Source organism: Solanum pennellii, chromosome 4 (genome assembly GCF_001406875.1).
Source record: "Solanum pennellii chromosome 4, SPENNV200".
Lineage (NCBI taxonomy): Eukaryota > Viridiplantae > Streptophyta > Magnoliopsida > Solanales > Solanaceae > Solanum > Solanum pennellii.
Window position 1 is genome coordinate 2,075,639 of NC_028640.1, and position 21,793 is coordinate 2,097,431.

The following is a 21,793-nucleotide window of genomic DNA, read 5'->3' on the forward strand; positions in this document are numbered from 1 at the left end:
TCCCCCCCCCCCCCCATGCAACATATTGTTCGTGGGATTGAAACTCATTATCTGTGCTCTGATACCACTTGTTAGGATCAAGGTCTTACCATCATACCAAAATCTATAGTTGATAACTAGACACAACTTTAATCTTAACCAAGCCTGTCAAATCTAGTGCTCTGTTCAACCAAGACTCCGACCTAAGACCATCTCCGACACTTACCATAGGCAGGATGTATGCTTTACCCTGAGCGTTACAATTTTTACAAAATTACCAACTAATATTTATCATAGAGACCTTCGGAGTATGGTAAACAATACCTTCGCGAAGAAGCTTGCTGGATTCTTAGCACATCTCAAGATAGACAAGAGGCCAAATCTAAAGAGCCCTGAGGTTTCACTTTTTACAGCCTGTGTAACATTAATTAGTATATAAACACATTAGTAAACTATGACTTATAAAGGTTATTAGTTAAGCTGATTAGAGAGTAAAGTAAGTGAACTTACACTTCTCAATTTGTTCTTATACTTGCTTTTATAAGCATAACTAACAGCAGCCAAATGTGCCCTGCTGCTTTCAGTGAAGATTCGTATAAACGTCTTCTCATCGGTACCCCATCTCTTCTCCCCTGCTTTATACAGAGCTTTAGCATCACGTTCCGCTAAAGCACTGTCAACTTCAGGTCCTTCATAGCGTATCGTACCTACATACGATAGAAGCAACTGTTATATAAAAGCAAACAACACCAATACATACATCAGTATCTTCTTTGTAAATTTTTCACGTATGGTTACTGAGCTTTATCTACTTTAACACGAGTAAATTCACATAAAAGTTTTATCATGTATATATACTTATGTTGAGTTCCCTTTTTTCGATGTGTATCTACTTTTTAATAGTGTGACATCCCTTGATAAAATTCCTGGTTCCGCCACTGCTTGTTATAGTTTTGCTCTAGTAGAAACTAATTCCTCCTATCGAAGGTATAGTACTCCGCTAGAAAGATTATAAAATGGAGGAAAAACTCAAACAAAAACAACAAATATATCGAAAAAACAAATTACTACATGAGAGGAATTTCAAAAGCCAACAACAGATGGAGACAAGAGGGAGTTGCTCGAATTGTAATCACCCCTTACTTCCAACCCTAAGATTGTGAGTTCGAGTCATCAAGGGAGCAAAAGAATTAGAAAAAAGAGCTATGAATCAAGCAAGAACAACAGATATATCGATAAAACAGATTACTACATGAGAGGAATTTCAAAAACCAACAACAGATGGAGACAAGATGGAGTTGCTCGAATTGTAACCACTCCTTACTTCCAATCCTAAGATTGTGAGTTCGAGTCACCAAAGGAGCGAAACGATTAGAAAAAAAGAGGAAAGATTCACACAAGAACGACAAATATATATCGCAAAAGTAGATAACTACATGAGAGGAATTTCAAAAACCAACAACAGATGGAGACAAGAGGGAGTTGCTCAGATGGTAACCACCTCTAATTACTTTCAACCCTAACATTGTGAGTTCGAGTCACCAAGGGAGCAAAAAAGTTAGAAAGAAAGGGAAAGATTCACACAAGAACAACAAATATATATATCGAAAAAGTAGATAACTACATGAGAGGAATTTCAAAAACCAACAACAGATGGAGACACGAGGGAGTTGCTCAGATGATAACCACCTCTAATTACTTTCAACCCTAACATTGTGAGTTCGAGTCACCAAGTGAGCAAAAAAATTAGAAAGAAAGGGAAAGATTCACACAAGAACAACAGATACATCAAAAAAACAGATCTCTACATAAGAGGAATTTCAAAAACCAAACAACAGAGGGAGTTGCTCTGAGGGCAACAAATAACAATCATCATCAAATACAGAACGATAGATCAATACCTTTTTATGATCATCAGATGTTCGCGACTCAATATCATGCTCGAGGTAAACACCATTCATAGTATAATAAATTTGTTTGAAATATTGAATCTGTGAAGGAGTCCTAGAACATATTACTTCAGTAGCAGCTCTTAGATCAACAACAACGCCACTCAACGCTTGTCTGACTATAGTAGCATCCCTTACTGCTGGATCATGCATCCATAACAAGAATGCTTTCTGAATTTATCGATACAAATGAAACAAAATCAACATATACACAAGACAACTTGAAGCAAAATCGATGTATACAAGTTAAATTCTAACGTCATATATATACCTTGTTGTCACCACTAAGCTCTCTTGATAAGCGATTACTAAGCTCTTCTGAATACATAAGTCTGTATTCCTGTTGAATGAGACCGCGTTGAGTTGCATCGCGATGAGCAAGGATGTTGATGATTGATGCAGTATCGCATCCAAATCCTGGAATAGCAAAAGAAAGTAATTATCATATGAGCAATAGTAAAAGATATATATCGCGTTCAATGTTGAGAATCTTAAATTTTGAATTCGTAAAATTCAAATTCTGAATTCAAACTTCAAATAAGAATGTCTAAAGACTATATGATACAATGGTATTTTGTGTTGTTATATATGAAAATGTTTACTAAATCTTTTTAAATTTGCTTATTTCAAAAAGTGTTCTTTTAGAAAAACAATTTTGGAAAGTGTGAATTTGGTCAAAGTTTTCAAAAAGTATTTTGGTAACATCTACTACTAATCTACTATTTAAAAATATTGTTTTCACTTTTTAAAAAAAACTTGACCAAACACATCAATCCTCTTGAGTAACCCTTTTTCTTAGAAAAATAAATACTTGTATATATGGAAAATCTTGACCAAAAATGCTTTTAATAATTAAAAAAATAAAATTAACAACATATTCAGTGTAATCTCATAAGTCTGAAATCATCAGCTTAAAAAAGCAAAAGAAAAGTCAGATTAAAACGAAAATAAGGTCCGCAAGATGATAGAACAAAGCAACACGAAATAGCAAAAGTCGAAGAATAAGAAAAGTATTCAATAGTGTGAAATTACTGAATTACCCTTGAAAGCTTTATAAAGTTGTGCGGCATCATCGCGAGGCGAAGTTAAGACAGGAGGTATAATCAAGGTAGCCATATTATGAATGATCTTTTACGACTATTTACAAATTAACTAATAAAAAAATCAAAATTAATTCCTTGTTACGAATTGTTTCTCTCTCTCTCACGAAAATTTGTTGAGGGGAGAGAGAGAAACAAAGAGAACTTCAATAGATTAAAGGGGAGATATACAAAAGCAAGTAATTCAAAGGGTAGAATTGGAAAGTTTTACATGAATGGTACAACTACAAATGCGTCTCACCATAAAAGATTATGTGAGAAATAAAATATGTGTCAACGTGTATTATTTAATTATGTTATTAAATGATTATGTATTTTAATTTTAACTTTTAATTAACAAAATTATATTGATTGATTGATTTAGTATAAATATTGACTATAGATACGATAAGGAGTTACCTCCTCCATATTATGGTACCTCATTATTATGACAAAGAAATTTTTTTTGCTTTTGTTGACTTAGTTGTTAGGTGTGAAATGTATATTTGTAATTAAAAAGAAATGAATAAAAGTTATAAGGTAATGATTTATAAAGATTATTTTAGAAATGGATAGTTTTGAATTTTTTACTTTGCTCATGTTATGCTTAAAACTTGAAGTTAATTATTTTTCGACTTTTGACTTTAAAGGCTTGCTCTTTGGACAAGTAAAAGGTTAATAGTTTAAGATCAATCAATTTTTAAGATCATTAAATGTAATTTTATGATTATAAAGTATCGAGATACTTTTAGGAGTCGTTTGGTAGAGTGTATTAGAGAAAATAATGCATGTATTAGCTTGATGTATTAGTAGTACCTTGTTTGGTACACTTTTTTAATCTATGCATAACTAATACTTGTATTAGTAATACACTCTAGCCCCGCACCTCATTAAGATCATATTGGCATACTCTCCCAAAAAAGAAAGAGCAGACCCCATTGAAGACGAGAGTGAGGTACAACAAGGCCATTTCTGTCCACCGCCCTTCTCACGGAGCCGTACGTGGACGTTACCTTGTGTATTAAAGAGTGTATTACTAATACCGTCTATTTCTATGCATTAGTAATGCAATGGATTCTAATGCATGCATTAACATTATAAAAGACACAATTGCCCTTAAAAACTTTTTTAATATCCTTTCCACCATATTTGTGGAGGGTATTTTTTAAAAATAATTTTTTTTCTAAAAATATTATGCAATGCATTATATTTAAAACTTGCATTAGATTAAATAATTACAGAACTACCCTCAAAGCCTTTTTGAAACATTTCCTAACATTTTCTTTTCTTTTAATTTTCTTTGTTGTCGTGTGTTTTTAAATTCATTTATTTTTCTCTGTCTTTTAATTTGTTGGTGTTTTTAATAGACTTTATAGCCTCTTAAATATAATTTTTGTAAAAAATAATAATCTAATTTCAACATAATTTAATAAGAAAAATTACTATTGTGGCGATAAATTTGATTAAAAAAAATTCTTTTCCAACTTTTCACAAAAGTATTTTGACCCAAATATTACAACTATTTAATATTATTTTTGAAAAAAACAAGAAAGAAGAAGAAGAAGAGGAGGAGGAGGAGTTGATGATGCTTTAACAAATGACTTTGTTGCAACTTGCAAGAAAGTGTAAAAATAAAAAAAATGTGAAGGGTATTTTTGTAAACATATATTTTCAAATAGAAATTATGCAAGATCTATTATTTCTTATACAAACCAAACAATGTATAAGAAATAATGCTTGCATAACTAATGCAAGTATTAATAATGCAAGTATTACTAATCCAAGCATTACTAATACACCATATTTTGCATTATTCTTATACACTCTACCAAACGACCCCTTAATGGTATAAGACTTGATCCTAAACGAATATTAACGTTTCTATTTTCTAGTTATTTTAGCTCTAACAATCTATAGTAAAATCAACAATTTAATAGAATATGTAGAAAGAACATCTATTAAGTTAAGAAAGTCACAATATGCATAAACTCCTTAGGTACTTATCACAAATAAAAAATTTCTATCTTTCTAGTGTTTAATTATAAATTTTGAATTCGATTTCGAAAATATGTCATATAGCAAAGGTCAGGTTGTCCTAATGCTCTCCTCAGACAACAGACATTCAAAAATTCTGATATTTTTGTCTATATTTGTATAGGAAAAAAACTAAGATTCTTTTAAGGAGGCACGTGGTGTTACAGTGGCTATTTTTGAGGGAAAAAAAGTTATAATACAGTTTGCAAAGATCTACTAGTGATCCAGATCTCTTCTTCTCTTCCTCTCCCACCTTCAAACAAGTCAGCAAAAATCTACTTCATCTCCAGCAGGTATAACCTCCTCCTTCAAATCCCATTTCCCAGTTTTAATTTGTGGTTTAAAGTTTCTTACTTTCTTGAAAAATTTCACTTGATATGAGTATAATTGATGATTTTGGTGCTTATTTGTGAGATTGATCAAGATTCTTGATTTAATGAATTGGGGTTGTTGAAACTTTCATAGATAGGTTTAAAGTTTGTAGCTTTATTTGCTACTTTAGCTGATTGTCCTTAGGTTATTGAATATTTTCTATGATTGATCAAGATTGTTGAATTTAATGAATTGGGGTTGTTGAAACTTTCATAAATATGTTCAAAGTTTGTAGCTTTATTTGCTACTTTAGCTAATTGTGCTTAGGTTATTGAATATTTTCTATGATTGATCAAGATTCTTGATTTAATGAATTGGGGTTGTTGAAACTTTCATAAATATGTTTAAAGTTTGTAGCTTTATTTGCTACTTTAGCTAATTGTACTTAGGTTATTGAATATTTTCTATGATTGATCAAGATTCTTGATTTAATGAATTGGGGTTGTTGGAACTTTCATAAATATGTTCAAAGTTTGTTGCTTTATTTGCTACTTTAGCTGATTGTGCCTAGGTTCTTGAAAATTTCCCATTTGTTGTGAGTAAATGGATGATTTTGGTGCTTATTTATGAGATTGATCATGAATTTACTTGATTTGGTTAAGTGGGTTGTTGGACTTCCATAAATATGTTTTAAGTTTGTTGCTTTATTTGCTACTTTAATTGATTGTGCCAAGGTTCTTGAAAAATTTCCATTTGTTGTGAGTAAATTGATGATTTTGGTGCTTATTTATGAGATTGATCAAGAATTTACTTGATTTGGTAAAGTGGGGTTGTTGGATTTTTGGGAAATAAGGTTGTTGGATTTTCCATAAATATGTTTGGTTTTCTTGTAGATGTGTTTATTTCACCCACCAGAATTATTTGTCCTATAAAGGGATTCAATCATCTGGCCCCTCAGGTTAACAAATTAGCAATCTTTTATCTAAGCAAATATGTGATGAGAATCAAAAGTATGTTTGATTTGGTGATTTTAGTTTTTATTTTGCGCTTATTTATATACATCTTCCCTGATTCCATTTGTTCAAAAAAAGAACTTGTAGTGAGGTTGCGTAGGTCCAATGCAATCCTCCTAAATGGTAGCAAAAGATGGGCAAGGATCAATTGATTAGCTAAACAAAGTTGATATTGAAGTATAAAGAAGGCTAATAAGTAGGAACAGAAGTCGGGGAATTCTAACTTTATCTTGTTCCCAAGACTTCCTTTTTATTTGGCAAGGCATGGTAACGAAACTTCATGGGAGCTTTGAGTAATTAAGCTCATGATCTAGGGCGCAATTTGGATAACTTCAGGTGAGCAATTGTAAATGATGAAAGTCATTCTCAATTGCTTTTGGTTTCCAAAGCCATTATTGGAGGGCAAGGTTTTGGACTTAATAATTCGACTTAAAGATCAATTCCTATATGCAATAGGTTATCGAAAGGCACCCGTTTAAAACGAGAAAGTTGAATTTCATGATGCTCATGTAATAATAGAAACTGGCTTAAAGTAAGGATTGGAAGCCTAAGAACACGATTACAGCATCAGATTGTATAAGTGATTGAATGCTTGTACTGGTGAAATCAATATTCTGGCTAATAACGATAAACATAAGATTGAGAGTATCAATTGAGATGGGAATCATTTTTCATGCAAAGAATGTGGTGCTTGTGATTGACCTCTTGTTTATAGTTTGAGTTTTATCTAGCTGAACAGTTTTAATTGACTTGTGGAACCAAATGGGGCTACAGTTAGATACTTTTTCGAGTAATCTCATTTGAATGTTTCTTGAAGTTAGGATCCTGTATGGAGCATGATCCGTGGACTTCTCTTTCTACGTTCTCTCATACATGAAGTTGAATGTCTTGCCAAATTAGAAGAAGTGAAATCGGACCATCTTTTTGAATACATAAGCATTACATAAAATGCGTAAAGAACATCATTTTTCTCTTGTTTTACCATTCGTTCGATTCATATGTATTTTCGATATTAACAAAGATGATCATTTATGTGATGCAGAACTAAAGGAATGTGTTTTATTTTCTTACAAGTAATACAAATTATATCCTCTACTCGCTGCAGGTATTTGACGTAGGATGGCCTTGGTCACCACTGCTGAAGTTTGCGATGCAAATCCACAGCTTATTGTGAGCGGTGAACTACGGGCACTGCAGCCAATTTTCAAAATATATGGCAGGCGCCAAGTCTTCTCTGGACCTGTTGTCACTCTGAAAGTATTCGAAGACAATGTTTTGGTTCGTGAGTTTCTCGAGGAGAAAGGCAACGGTAGAGTTCTCGTTGTAGACGGGGGTGGTAGTCTAAGATGTGCGATTTTGGGTGGCAACCCTGTAGTACAAGCTCAAAACAACGGATGGGCTGGGATCGTAGTAAATGGCTGTGTAAGGGACGTGGACGAAATCAATGGCTGTGATATCGGAGTCAGAGCTCTGGCTTCACATCCAATGAAAGCAAATAAGAAAGGTATTGGGGAGAAGCACGTTCCCATAACCATTGCCGGGACTAGAATCTGCGATGGTGAGTGGCTTTATGCAGATACCGATGGCATTCTGATTTCTAAAATGGAGCTATGTGTTTGAGAACATACATCCACCATGCCTTAAAGTAAGTGCATATCAATTGTGAACTTATTTTTATGGAGCTTATATAGTCTTAACTACTACTGCTTTATATGTTATGGGAATCGCGAGCTTCATTAATCTATTGTATGTTGTAAGTCAAAACTCGTCGTGAACACGTTTTAAGATGGTTTATTTAGTATTTCAACTGAATATTTCACACTGCATATATTAGTGTCCTTCGGAAGATTTTTAGAAGGAATTGCATAGATAGCCACTTTCAACATCTCTCTATTTGAGACATAGCCAAAGTTTCTAAATGTTTGCAAATTTAGCCATTTTAAACCAACCTTAAAACATACATGTATGAAGTTTGGCATGCCAAAACCTAAAACTTCAAACAATTTGGAAGCAAGCAGACTTCCAACATATGCATTTGAAAGACAATTTTTCGTCATTTTTATTATTCGAAATCGTAGAATTATTAGCTAGGAAAAATTAGACTCTAGACATCTATGTATTAAAGTTCACACACTGAAAACAAGATCAGGTATAAGTAGTTCAACATTTCACAATGTCCAAACATATATGTTTGAACCAATTGATTTCAATATGACCGAAGTATACACAATATATACACTATCAGTGTGTGTATAGTGTGGTGTTTAAGTATGTATATCAAATTAATAGTAAATGTATACTTAGCATAAAGTATGTATATTTGATACATATTCTATAAACTAGATGATCGAATGATTCGAGAAGTGGGGCCAAACTGAATCTTTACTGTGACAGCAAAACTGTACTTGGAAAAAGCTAACTTTTAGAAATCAGCCAAAAAGACCATTGATACATTGAATTTTACCAGCATATCTACAAATCTTAAAGCTTACATCCATGTCTTCCAATTTTATGTCCCACCACAAAATGATTGCACATTTTGTGTTACTTGTTGCTCTCACATTATTTGCTTTTAACTTTTCTTCTCTTTATATGTAATAAGTTCGTATATTACGCTACAAAGTTGCGGTAAAGAGCTAAATATTTTTTCATTTTTAATCAAATGCCTGGAATTCTACTTGCATTTGGTAAGTAGCGTTTTATACAGTATATGAAAATTCACAAGAAACTTATTTTCTTGCAAATTTTCATACTAATTCCCAAGAAAATTTCCATGTAATTCTCAGTTTCTTGTAGCGTTACTTACCCCCACCCCCAAGTGACAATTCCTGACGCCAATCAAGGATTAAACATGTCTCAAAACGGATATCGTCGTATAATATTTTTTTTAAAAAAAAAGGGTTAATAACAATTAATTGTTCTTTGTGTCTTTCTTCAATCAAGTAAATTATAAGTAATTGTTCTTTTATGTTTTTCTCCAATCAAGTAAATCACAATTAATTGCTTTTTTGTTTTGGTCTTTCTTCAATAAAGTTAATGAAAATTAATTGTCAATTAAATAATTCATCTATCTTCTTCTTCTTCTTTTTTTTTATCGATTTTTCTGTATGCATCTCAATTAATTTTATTAAACATTCGTTATCTTTCATATGTACTGAATAACTTAATTCTCTAATGCCTAAACAGATACGAATAAATCACCTAAAATAAATTGCCTCTACTGAAATTTAAATGTGAAACTCATAATTTTAATCTCATTCCATTGACTATCGACCCATTATTTCCTACATTTAGTAATTCATTCAACTCATTCCTAGAACTATTATTATATATTGCATGTTATTAATTTGTTTTATTTTATTAGTTTTTGGATAGCCAATAATTAACATTTTTGTATGCATCCTTATCAGAAAAAAGAACTGCTTAACCACTATTGATTAATCAATATTATTATGAATGATGATTATTGTATAGATTGTCCCACTTATCTCAACCCACTATTTCCTACATTTAGTATTCCCTTTAATTTTCCTTTTAAAAATTGATAATCTAATAATTTTCCTATTGCAATCAATGTCTTCACCAAACTTCTATTATTTATCTGAAAATTATTTTTTTTAATCTGGAAAGTTTTGTTAAACTTTTTATTTTGTGCCTAATTAGCTCTAGCTCTAATTGTGTATTATATTAGTTACTAAACCTACTCCATTAAGTTATAGCACACGAGTGTCCCATGTTGTTAATTACTCCACCGTTCTAAAATATTTATTACGTCTTATTTTTTCAGAATCAATTTACTTAAATTTTGTCAAAAAGATATTTTTTTTTTCATCTTATTGATATAAAGATTATTGCAACTTACAGTATTTTTAGAAAATTTTTGAATATTTTAATTTTAAAATATCAATTTAATTTAAAAATTGATCAAACTAAGTCTCGAATAGTGACATGTGGCATTTTGGGATGAAGGGAGTATATGTCAAATTGTCAATTGTTTATATAGCTTAATATCAAGAGATGAATTTTTTTTAAAAAAAAAAAACCATTTCATTTTTTTTAAGGATTCAACTTATTTAATGGATCTTGGCCTTCTAACTAATCTTTGTCCATTTATTTTCTGATATTTTTAGTATGTGAGAAATTAATTAAAACATCTAACTGAAAAAATGTATTGGTAATGGATGGAAATTGGAATAGTCCAAAGCCTTAATTTTATAAACCTTTTTAAATATTTATAAAGTAGTTTTTCACGTGTCAACACTAAAACAATATAAATTCTGATAAAAACATCCATCGAAACATATAATTTTCTTTGCATCTCGTATACATTATATATATTATTATTGTTTAACATATAGATGTAAATGTTATATATATATACACCATATGGACATTATATAATTTTAAACATAAGAATGTTTAAAATTCCTATGAAGGTTGTCACTTCATGGGAATTAGGAGGAGGACATTGTGGATATATAATGTCAGAAACATTCATATATAAATAAACCATAGTGCTATAAATTAATTTCATTGTTCAATTAATATTGACACATTATGTAAAAGTTATAATATCTGTTTTTATTATATATATATATGTATGATACAAATTAAAGATGCATGCTACACTTGAAATTAATTATGTCTATGTTGGAAAAGTATACTTAATATTTTAACTATAGGTCCACCAGGACCACAAGATAGCCATAATTGAATATAACTACCAAAGAGAATTTTAAAGTAAATTAAATGAATAAATTCTATTTTTGGGGGTAGTTGAGCTAACAAATTAAAGAAGGATTTTACCAAAAATTTGCAAGTTGTTGTTCAAGTATTCATTCATTATATACGGAGGGGTGGGGCGGAATAAGAATTTTAATTTTGTAGAATTTAAATTGTAAAAGTCAGTTATTTGAATAAAAGTAATTGAGTTTGACTAATTTTGTATCAGGATTTATAATTCACTCCCACTTGTAAAGTAGGCATCGTACTTGAAAAACTATGCTCGTACGAATTTTGACATTAGAGCAAAACTATCGTACAATTTTTATTTCATTTATCTTGTTAAATTGCTCATAAATTTTACGAAAATCAAAATTTTTTGTCTTGTATATTTACAAGTTATATATGTTGCATCGGCCGAGTAATAAGTAATTTGGTACAAATTATATTACTTATCTTGCTTAATTATTCACAAATTATATCATATTATTGGTGAATTACGCTTTTTTCACAACTTATATTGGACATATCACAAGTGTGGAATAATCTTTATTCTACACGTTTTGTTAAATTATTTATAAATCGGGCCGAATTGTCAAATGTTGCCTTGTTCAGAAATAGTGATGGCAAATGAACGGATTAAGTAAATATGGGCAGGTTAAAATGAATAATAATTCAATCCGTTTATATTTGATATGGGTAAAAAGTGATTGAGTAATAAATGGTTTGGATAAAATATTAGTTTACCCATATTTATTCATATTTTCATGAATAAATAGTATTTTACTTAATAATTTAATATGGAGATATATTTTAATTTTTTTTAGATGAAAATGTTGAACAGGCTTCGTTATTTGTCTTCTTTTTTAATTTTGTTGTCTTGCGTAATTCTATTTTTCTTTTTGTTTCATTCTAGAATTGGGTTATGTCCATTTGAAATAAAGTGGACCTTTGGTTCTGTTTTAAACAAAAAAAAAAAAGTTTTATTGTATCATTAAAAAATTTTTTTGTATAACTTTTCAATATAAAATAAATTTATGTAATAACAAGATCAAAAATATGCTTAATGCACTTTAAGTAATGTCAATATTAATACAAGATTTGCTTATTTTATACTATTATTTATTATTCAAAATAAAATTAAATAAATAAAAGATATATAATCATAATTAACAAAAAAATGTACATTTGAATTATATATTTTTTGAGGATCAAAGACTTCACCTTTTCAATTATAAAGAATAATAGTTAGTACTTAGTTCTATAGAATAACATAAAAAAGAAGAGAAGTTATACTATTTTTAGTGATATTATGAATTTTTAGGGAATACAAATTAGAAGCTTAACTCATTTAGCTAATTCATATTTTACTCATATTTTTATGGGTTAAATATGAATATTAACCCATATTTTACTCATGTAAAAAATCACCCAACCCGTTAAAATATAAACGAATTAGGCAGATCACCAAAATACAGGTTCATTTTACCAGCACTATTCATAATATCAAGCTAATTTTAATACAATATTCATTCTACCTAGTAAATTGTTCACATATTTTCCTTTACTAAATTATAAAACTTGTGATTTTTAATTATTTACCAACTTTGTTGGACGAGCTAGCAAAATTTAGTATTATTTTTCGTTTAACTTATTTTGTTAAATTTTTCATGAGTTGTGCATATTAAAAGGACAAAACTTGTTATTATATTTTAATTACTTTAATTTAAAGTTAATATTATATCAATTTTATATCTTTGATATGGTTACATGACTCAATAGAGAAAGAAAAAAATGCAAAGAAACCATTGTTTTCAATAAAGAAAAGAGACAAAATAAAAATATTGGACCCATACAAAAGATTTTCATAGTATTTTAATCATCAAGGCATCCACTCTAATTGGTAAGGCTAAATATGATATTTTTTTAAAAAAATAAAAGGTTTGGGTCCATAAATCTATTCTTTGAGAAAATGCTTTGTGTGAAATGAGAGAAAAGAACCAAATTAGGGGCGAGCTATAGTAGTGTCAGAGTGTTTAGTTAGATATTCTTCATCACAAGATTATATTAAAAGTTACACGATATCTATATTCAATAACTATGACGTGAAGTGAGCAATAGCTCGATGACCATTAGGTGCAGAAGTATGCAGGGCATGCAAGATCGAATTGCTTATAGAGTTTATCTTTTTTAAATATATATATATTATTAAAAAATTTGACCATCCTTCATAAAATATTTGACGACACTGACACAAATTCAATCGAATCAACCTATTTGACACCCCTACTTTGCCCTATCCATCCACGTATGAGCACTTATTTATTAATTCGACATATTTTGATCTGCTCAAATTCAACCTACATCGTCTATTTAACGCCCTTACTCTGGCCTCTCCGTCCACGTCCACCTTTTCCAAATTTATCGGTGAAACAGAATTTTCATAAAAGGAGTTGAAAATATGAAGTAAATAAAAGAAGTCGTCAAATAAGATTCAACATCTATTATATATGCATAAATAGAATTATAACAATATATAAATAATATGATTTTCCACAAAAAAAATAAATCGACTGAATACCTCGACCCTACCTGATTCCACCCCGTCCAAACCTTGCCTCACCAAATATACATACCCACCTAAATTAAAAAATCACCTAAAACACATACATTATTGTGTATTTACGTTAACTCACGTCATTCCATCGTGTGATATAGTTGAAATGATGATGATAGCTCTTGTACTTATTCATAACAAAAATTACATTAATTAATTAAGAAAATTGTTTATTAATTAATCTAAATGAAACTACTAATAATCTATTTTATATATATATATATATATATATATAATACATATCACTATCTATCTATTTGATTTAATTAATTAACCACCAACTAATTGTATTATTCCGTCCTAATCTACCAACTAATCATTATTCTTCATATGAAATATAAACAGGTAAAGGATAAGAATGAATTAAATATAGAAGGTGAAATGTCTCTATTCAAATATCAAGTCAAATATAAAACCTTATAATATATAATAATAACCTAACATAGGTGGTTGTAGTAACAAATCAGATCATTGTCCCAACGCCATGATTAGATGCTTCCCGTTTTAATTTGTTTGTCGTTTTTAAACGAAAAAAATAAAAAAAAATTTAAATTTTATAGTCTTAAATTAAAAATATATAAATCTTATAAGTATGTCATGTCGAAACATAAAATTAAAAATTATCATAAAAAAAAAAGACGAAACAAATTGAAACGGAAAAATATCACATCAACAAGAGGAATCGAAAGAAAAAAAAGTACGACAAAATTGAGGATGTTTTAAAAATAAATTACTCTTCGGTTTCATTTTATTTGGAGATAATACCATTTGAAGAGTTAAATTATTTTTTATTGAGAAAAAAGGATAAATATACCTTCAAACTATTGTAAATGATGAGCAGATACCTCCGTCATATTTTTTAAACATTGGTGCTCATGTCGTCCAAAATTAAAAGCATATATGCCCTTCACTCTAATAAAATACTAAATAGGGACACGTGGCACATGCAATCTTATCCGTCGATCCGATATTTAATAAATATCATGTCGGTGGATAAGATTATGACATATATATATATATTCGTTAGTATAAAAGGTATACATACTCTAATTTTTGAATGACAAAGTCTTCAATATCTCAAAAGTATGATGCAGGATATTTAGTTCGAGGATATATTTATCTTTTTTTATTCGACGATAGTTTTCTCAATTTTTTTAGGACAATTGTTTTGAATTATTGACTATATATATATATATATAGTACTATGTGTGTATGTATTTTATTTAAAATAGTAAATTCTATTTTAAAGAGTTTATGCTTGCAGTCTTACTTAAACAAAAACATTATTGACTCGCATATTTTAAATTTGATTATATAAATTGAGACAGATAAATTAGTTGAATTTGTTAAAGAAGTATGTGGAAACTACGAGCATCCCACGTGATTAACAAATAATTAAGGAGCTTGATGAACCTTAGATTATTTTGAGGTGGTTTTAAGATTTTAAGTAGACATTTAATTTGGACATTTAAAGAATTATCATTTTTCCAAAGAATAATATATGTCAAAAAGTTGAAAAAAAAATTAAAAAGTCGAATTAAGTCTAAATATGTTAATTATCTATTTATTCTGAAAATAATATAATTTTGTAAGTGAAAAACAAAAAAAAAATCACTTGACAAAGTTCCAAAAAATCAGTCAAATGGGACAACCATATGTTGTTTCCATTTTTTTAAAAAAAATTAAGAAACGGAAAATAATTGCATGAACAAATTTAAATAGGTTACTGATTGAAATAAATTATTTATGTATATTAAGAAAAAATTTAAAATTTCAATGTAAAATATGAAATTAAAATTATTAATTTTACTAAACTCATAATCAGATATACGCATAACTAACTACAACCAACATGGATCAAATAAGAATTAAGTTGCCGGTACATTAAAAAGGTTTGACAAGAAAATTTAATTTGTACTTAGCTAAATATATTAATTATTTGTTAATCATGCATGTGTACTTGGTTATATCATTATTTAACAACATAAAATAAGGAATATGAGGGAATAAAAATATATTATTTGCATGAACATTATAAGCAAAATGAGTTGTCATTTTTGTTTGTTCAAATTGAGGATATAAAAATATTTTAAAGTTCAAAAAGTTTGACAATTAAATCAAATTAAATGGTCAACATATATTATATAGGCAATTAGTTGCAATTTGTAGACTTTACTTAGACCATCATGTTGAATTGGTTGGTCGATGGGGTTCCTTATTAAAAACATATTAAAATATATAACTTTATTTTAGTATATTTTATTTAAGGAAAAATGCATAAGTAATTTTCTAAAATTTCAGTTACACATTTATACTTAGGGCTGTTCATGGTTATGGTTAACAATCGAATCAAATTGCAATTCGAATCAAATCGATTAAAAAAATCGATATCAGGTTTAGTTTGATTAGGTTTGGTTTTTAAATTTTGAAAATCGATAGTATTTGGTTTGGTTTTGATTTTACCAAAAAATAAGTGCAAAAATAACCAAACTGAACCGATAGATTAGATATATAAATTTTATAATTATTTATATATCATTTATAAATAAATTAAAAATATTTTGTGAAATTTTAATTAACTTAAGGCTTTAACTTTACCATTTTTTCAAGCCTAACAGTTTAACCAAGGTATAACAATCTCAAATCCAAGTCCATCAAAATTCATTTTAGTCTTTACTTAATGTACTTCGCATAAAATAGTCACACTTTATCTTAAATAAATCACTTTGTTCGTGTAATGATAACTCTAATATTGCTTAATTGCTTGACTGAATCGAAATTAGTTTTTCTGTAGAGTGTTCATGTACTTGGTATTTGTGTCTATCGAGAAACGTATGTCCTCAAAAGAATTATTACTTTCAAACTGACTAAACCAGAAAAACCGAACCAAATCGACAATAACCAAAACCGATGGTTATTTTTTTCGTTTGGTTTGGTTTGGTTTTAGAAATTTAAAAAACCGACTAAATTGGTTTAGTTTTGGTTTTAATCAATATCCGATCCAAATCGAACCACGAACACCCCTACTTATACTATACTAAGGTCCTATTATCTGTTGAACTTATTTTATAGATAACTTTCTATCCCTTTTTGGTCTACGTGGCACTAACTTGAAAAAAATGTCAACACGTGCTGGGCCCACAAGATAATGTCACGTAGGCCAAGATTTCGAACATATATTGAGGGATACTTGTGCATTTTCTCTTTATTTAACAAATAAAATATGCATATAATTAACCTAATTAGTAACTTACTTGATTAGGTACTTAAATTTTTATCTTATTTGTGAGTCGAGTTAGATCTAAAAAATCAATTTATGAATTTGATATAAATGGACTATTTGAGTAAGAGCTAATAATTATTAACTCTGCTCCTCTAATTATGAGAATTTCGTTTGACACATTGTAATCCAAATATTTTTTTGGAAGCAAAAATAAATCAAAATAGTTATATGTCCAAATAGAATACCACGTGAAGATTTTAAGTTCTTTCTTAGTAAATCTAATAAATATTTAAAATTAAAAATTTAAATATTTAAAAATAATTATAGAAGTGTTATAAAATAGTAACTTTTTCAGTGTCAATATGATTAAAAGAATATATTTTTTAATATTATATAAAGTAAATATGATTTGAATCTCAAAAAATAAAAAAAAATTAAAAACTGAAAAAGAGAATGTAAGAAATTTTTTTTTTCTATTTGGAGGTTGAGTTTACAAAACATTTAGGTGTATAATTATTTACTTAAAATAATAATAATATGGCAATTCTAGAAACAACACTGACCCAAGCAATTATAAACACATTTTTAGGTAATCTATATCTATTATTATAGTAAAGTCCTAATTATAGATGGGACATGAGAGCATATAAAGATAATAAAATTAATCAAAAACTAACAACCAATTAATCATACATTATCTCATCCTCTAATTTATTCGGGTCAAATTTAAATCATTTCATGGTAGGCCACAAGAGCCAACTTTTTGTTGCATGATTATAACCTAATTAACTAATTATCATGGCAATTATACTAAAGAATAGGAAAAATTAGTTTTTTAATTAGTGCCATATGTACGTATTAGCATGATATGTATAGTGAAATTATTCGTTTTTCTTACGTGCAATTCAAGCTAATTTTACGTACATCGATATCAATAATATGTTTTTACTTAAGTTATTTTTTTTTATCAAATTTAATATATATTCTATTCAAATTCTACTGATAAAATTACGATGTAATAAATGTAGCTTACAAAAATAAATAATATTAATAAATATCAATACAAATCCTAGTGATAAAATTACAATGTAATAAATGTAGCTTACAAAAATAAAAAGTAATAATAAATATCAATACTAAAATCCTTTACCACCTGAAATTATATCTTAGTAATCATATGATTGGTGAAGAATCATATGTCTCATCATTTTAATCACTCTTTATAACTTTACAACTATTAATGATTAATTAACTCAAACACTTTTAAAAAGTATACATTTTTTTTTAAAAAAAAAGAAGATAGCAAGCCTATAATATATATAAATTATTTTAATATGAAGGTGACTCGTTAATATTTAATTAATTGGGAGAACAACCAAATGTGATTGGGTAAAAATAAAAAGAAAAAGTAAACTAACTTTAGCATTATAGTAAATTTTATGGTGCCTTAAAAAGTAGGAAAATAATTGCATTTACCATAAACTAGGAACTGTTTTTTTACTATTGAGGCATATATTACTTTTTTCGTTCAGTATTCTATATTTGTAATTAGATTTGATTAAATTTAAATTTATATTGAAAAGTTTTATATTTAGAGTAAAATACTCTGTTATAAAAACCGTTACATATCTAAGTGGGACTCAAATTCAAAATTTCTAGTTAATTATGAAAGAATATTTATTACTCCTTCCCGATCATTCCAAGATTATCATAAAATTGAAAGATAAATCATATCTAATGGTCCCTTTGAAGATTTTCTTCTTTATTCCGTCTGATTATGATAGAGTGTACGCAAGTCTTATCAATATCTTACAGTAAAGACTGTTTTCAAAAGACTTCGGTTCAAGCAAACTCAAATAAAAGAAGAAGAAAACAATAGAGGAAACATAACAATCAATAACAAAAGAAAAGCAATAATAACAATAAAGTAGTATGTCAGCATACAATAAACAAATATATGGCAATAACTACAAGGATATGACTAGTACTTTTACGATAAACACTAAACCTTCGCAAGGCAAGACAACACTCATGAGTTCCTACTAACTTTCTATCCTACCACACAGCTCCAAATCTTCCTTTCTAAAGTATTGTCATCAGTAATATAAAGTTGTGTCGCATCACTACAACAAAAATGACCATTAGCGCCATTTAATTCTTAATTGTCGCTAAATATGTATTTTCAGCGGCAATTGTCACTCTTTACATATGTCCCTAAAGCCTTTAGCGACATTGGTTCTAATGACACTTAACTAATACCGATAAAGACGTTAACACTCTTTATTAATGTCAATATTCAATGCCGCTAAAAATTGTTTTTTATTGTAGTGCATGCACATGCATCTCCTTATTGGAGCGTAGATGCACCTCCCATGCACATGTCAAATCATCTCCGTACCGCTTCTAGTTCGTCATAAAACCACTTCACCTTCTCTGGGATAACCCTGCTACTGATCTTGTCACTCTTAGTATGCCCACACATGCATATCTTCTAAACATGTCATGAGATTCCAACTTCATACCACAACCTCATTCAGTGCGCCAAATTCGTGATATTTCCCCCTTTTTTTTTTAATTTTAGAAGGAAAAAAAATCATGAAAGGACACCAAACGTGGGTGTGTTAGCCATGAGCCAAACAAAAGAAGATTAAAAATTTAATATGGGGTGTAAAGTGTAATTCATTAAAACTTTTGGCCTTGAAGTGTACTTCTTAACCAGCTGGATCACTTCTGGATTGCTATGAGGTACATAATATCCTAATTACTCACGCGCTTTAGTGGTACGTGAAGGTGAAGCTCTTATAAATGTGGGGCTAAACAGTAACCGAATTTAAGAAGAGGGGCCAAACTGCAAAATTATTTGTCATTTTCTAAATTTTATGTTTTTTTTTTCACGTTGGAAATTGGATAAGTCACATGGTTTATAAGTTTATAAACAGTAATTTTTCTAATAAAAAAAGTCATTTTATATTTGTTGCTTGCATTAAAATATGATTTAATAAATCTTTATCGAATAGAGTTTTTTTTTCTTTTTTGGAGAAAATGTTTCTGGCGTAAAATTTGTATTTGAAATCTTTAATTAAAAGACTAATTATATTTTTTATGATAAATTTATTATATCGGCTCAAAAAAAAAGGTATTTAAAATTTGATAGAGATATCTCTTCGCTCTAAATTTCTATCATCACCAATTTTCTCCTATTATTTCGTACCTTTTTAGAATTAAATTAGCTTATCCTCTAAAATAAGTATAGAAAAAATGTGAAAAATAATTCTTGGATAATAATTTCTATATTATCAAATCAATATATTAAATGATGAAATTAAAAATTATTTTTTAAGAGTGCACTTATAAAATTACGTAAAATAAATATGTGAGACAAACTTTTGTGTCGCAAGACTCTTGTTGTATGCTTAAGATGCATTCAACAATCGACCATTCACAAGATTAGTCATATATGCTTATGAAATCGGGAGCAATTGACCTCTTAGATTCAAATTTTACAACTGTATGCTTTTAATATCGATCTCTATTTGATATACGTTGCAATATAAACAAATTCATTTTATTTTAAACTTTGTTCCTAATCAAATATGTTTTTTTACACAATTTGAGACAAAAAAATAAGTAATTTCTTTTTATATATCTAAATTCCAATGTACTAGACTACTACCCAATAATTTTTTTAAAAAATAACCAAAAAAATAAGAGAGACCTAATATCACATATTCTCCACTAAGATAAAATAGAGTTTTTGATGTATATATGAAAAGAGACCTAATATTATCACAAATTCTCCACTAAAATAAAGTGAGTTTTGATGGACCTCTCAAAACTTTTCATGTCTTGACTTTTGTTAAATCTTCATTAATTATATTATTTATTATTGAGGTTTAATTTATATACATAATAATTTAATGAATTTTTCACTTATCAAATTATTCAAAGGTTAAAATATCCACAAGGAACACTATAAAATAGTAGTTACAAATTTATCTATAAATTTGTAGTATTGAAATAACTCCTTAGGACTAGTATTTATGTACTTTTTTTTGAGTTTTTATTTGATGTTTGATATTTATATTGAAGTCCAATTAACTCTGAATTCGCGTCGAAAATTTTTATATATTCGAATTCGAGATCTCTTTTGATGAAAGAGTACTATTTATCACTGGATCATAACTTAATTATAAATAATTTTTTTAAAAAAACTTAAAAAACTAATAAATTTGGTCAAATTTCTACAATAAAAAAATAAGAAAATATCTCCAAAATATAAAAAGGAAATGTAACGGCTAAGATATAGAATAAAAAATATCCTACTAAAATCTAATCCTTGTTGCACATACACCATGGAAGATGAATAAATTATATTACTAGTAAACAAAATAGATGAATATTTAATGCAGGCATTCCACATTCCCATAAAATATTAAATCTAACAAGGCATAAATTTTTAAATCGCAACGAATTTTTTTGATAATTAGTATGAAAATTTATAGAAAAATAAATTTTTTGTGAATTTTTATATTAATCTCTGGGGAAATTTCTATATAATTAATGACTTTTTTGTAGTGCAGTAATTTTAGATTGAGTTATATTGCATCTTGATAACCAAATGATTTATCATATTGCGATAAAATGGTAAAATATTTTTCTTTTTTTTTTATAAACAATGCGTAATCATATTAGTTAGTGTTTAACAATATATTTTGAATTAGATTTCAAAATTTAATCTGTTACTATTTAATTGATCACGAAATTTGACTTCAAACATTTTTAAAATTTTAAAAATCGATTTGTTCACTAACCAGTTTTTTAATTAAAAAAATTTCATCAAATTCTAAAAAATACTTTTCAACTTC

General features: G+C 28.3%; 2 protein-coding genes across 2 annotated transcripts in view; one reads left to right on the plus strand and one right to left on the minus strand.

Annotated features, from left to right (window-relative positions):
- Nucleotides 1-3,173, minus strand: part of LOC107017190 (annexin D5) — a 3,916-nt gene extending 743 nt beyond the window's left edge. The window contains exons 1-5 of the mRNA XM_015217460.2: nt 2,969-3,173; nt 2,200-2,345; nt 1,881-2,099; nt 490-705; nt 304-393 (exon numbers count right to left, since the gene is read on the minus strand). Of these exons, the coding sequence (XP_015072946.1) occupies nt 304-393; nt 490-705; nt 1,881-2,099; nt 2,200-2,345; nt 2,969-3,044 (747 nt within the window). The 5' untranslated portion in view covers nt 3,045-3,173. The remainder of the gene's footprint in view (nt 1-303; nt 394-489; nt 706-1,880; nt 2,100-2,199; nt 2,346-2,968) is intronic.
- Nucleotides 3,174-5,096: 1,923 nt separating this feature from the next.
- Nucleotides 5,097-8,192, plus strand: LOC107015643 (putative 4-hydroxy-4-methyl-2-oxoglutarate aldolase 2). The gene is made up of 2 exons (XM_015215974.1): nt 5,097-5,334; nt 7,472-8,192. The coding sequence occupies exon 2, from the start codon at nt 7,486-7,488 to the stop codon at nt 7,984-7,986; it is 501 nt and encodes a 166-aa protein (XP_015071460.1). The 5' UTR covers nt 5,097-5,334; nt 7,472-7,485; the 3' UTR covers nt 7,987-8,192.
- Nucleotides 8,193-21,793: the final 13,601 nt, after the last annotated feature.

Coding starts and splice junctions, on each gene's coding strand:
- LOC107015643 (XM_015215974.1), top strand. CDS start 7,486: ATGGCCTTGGTCACCACTGCTGAAGTTTGCGATGCAAATCCACAGCTT.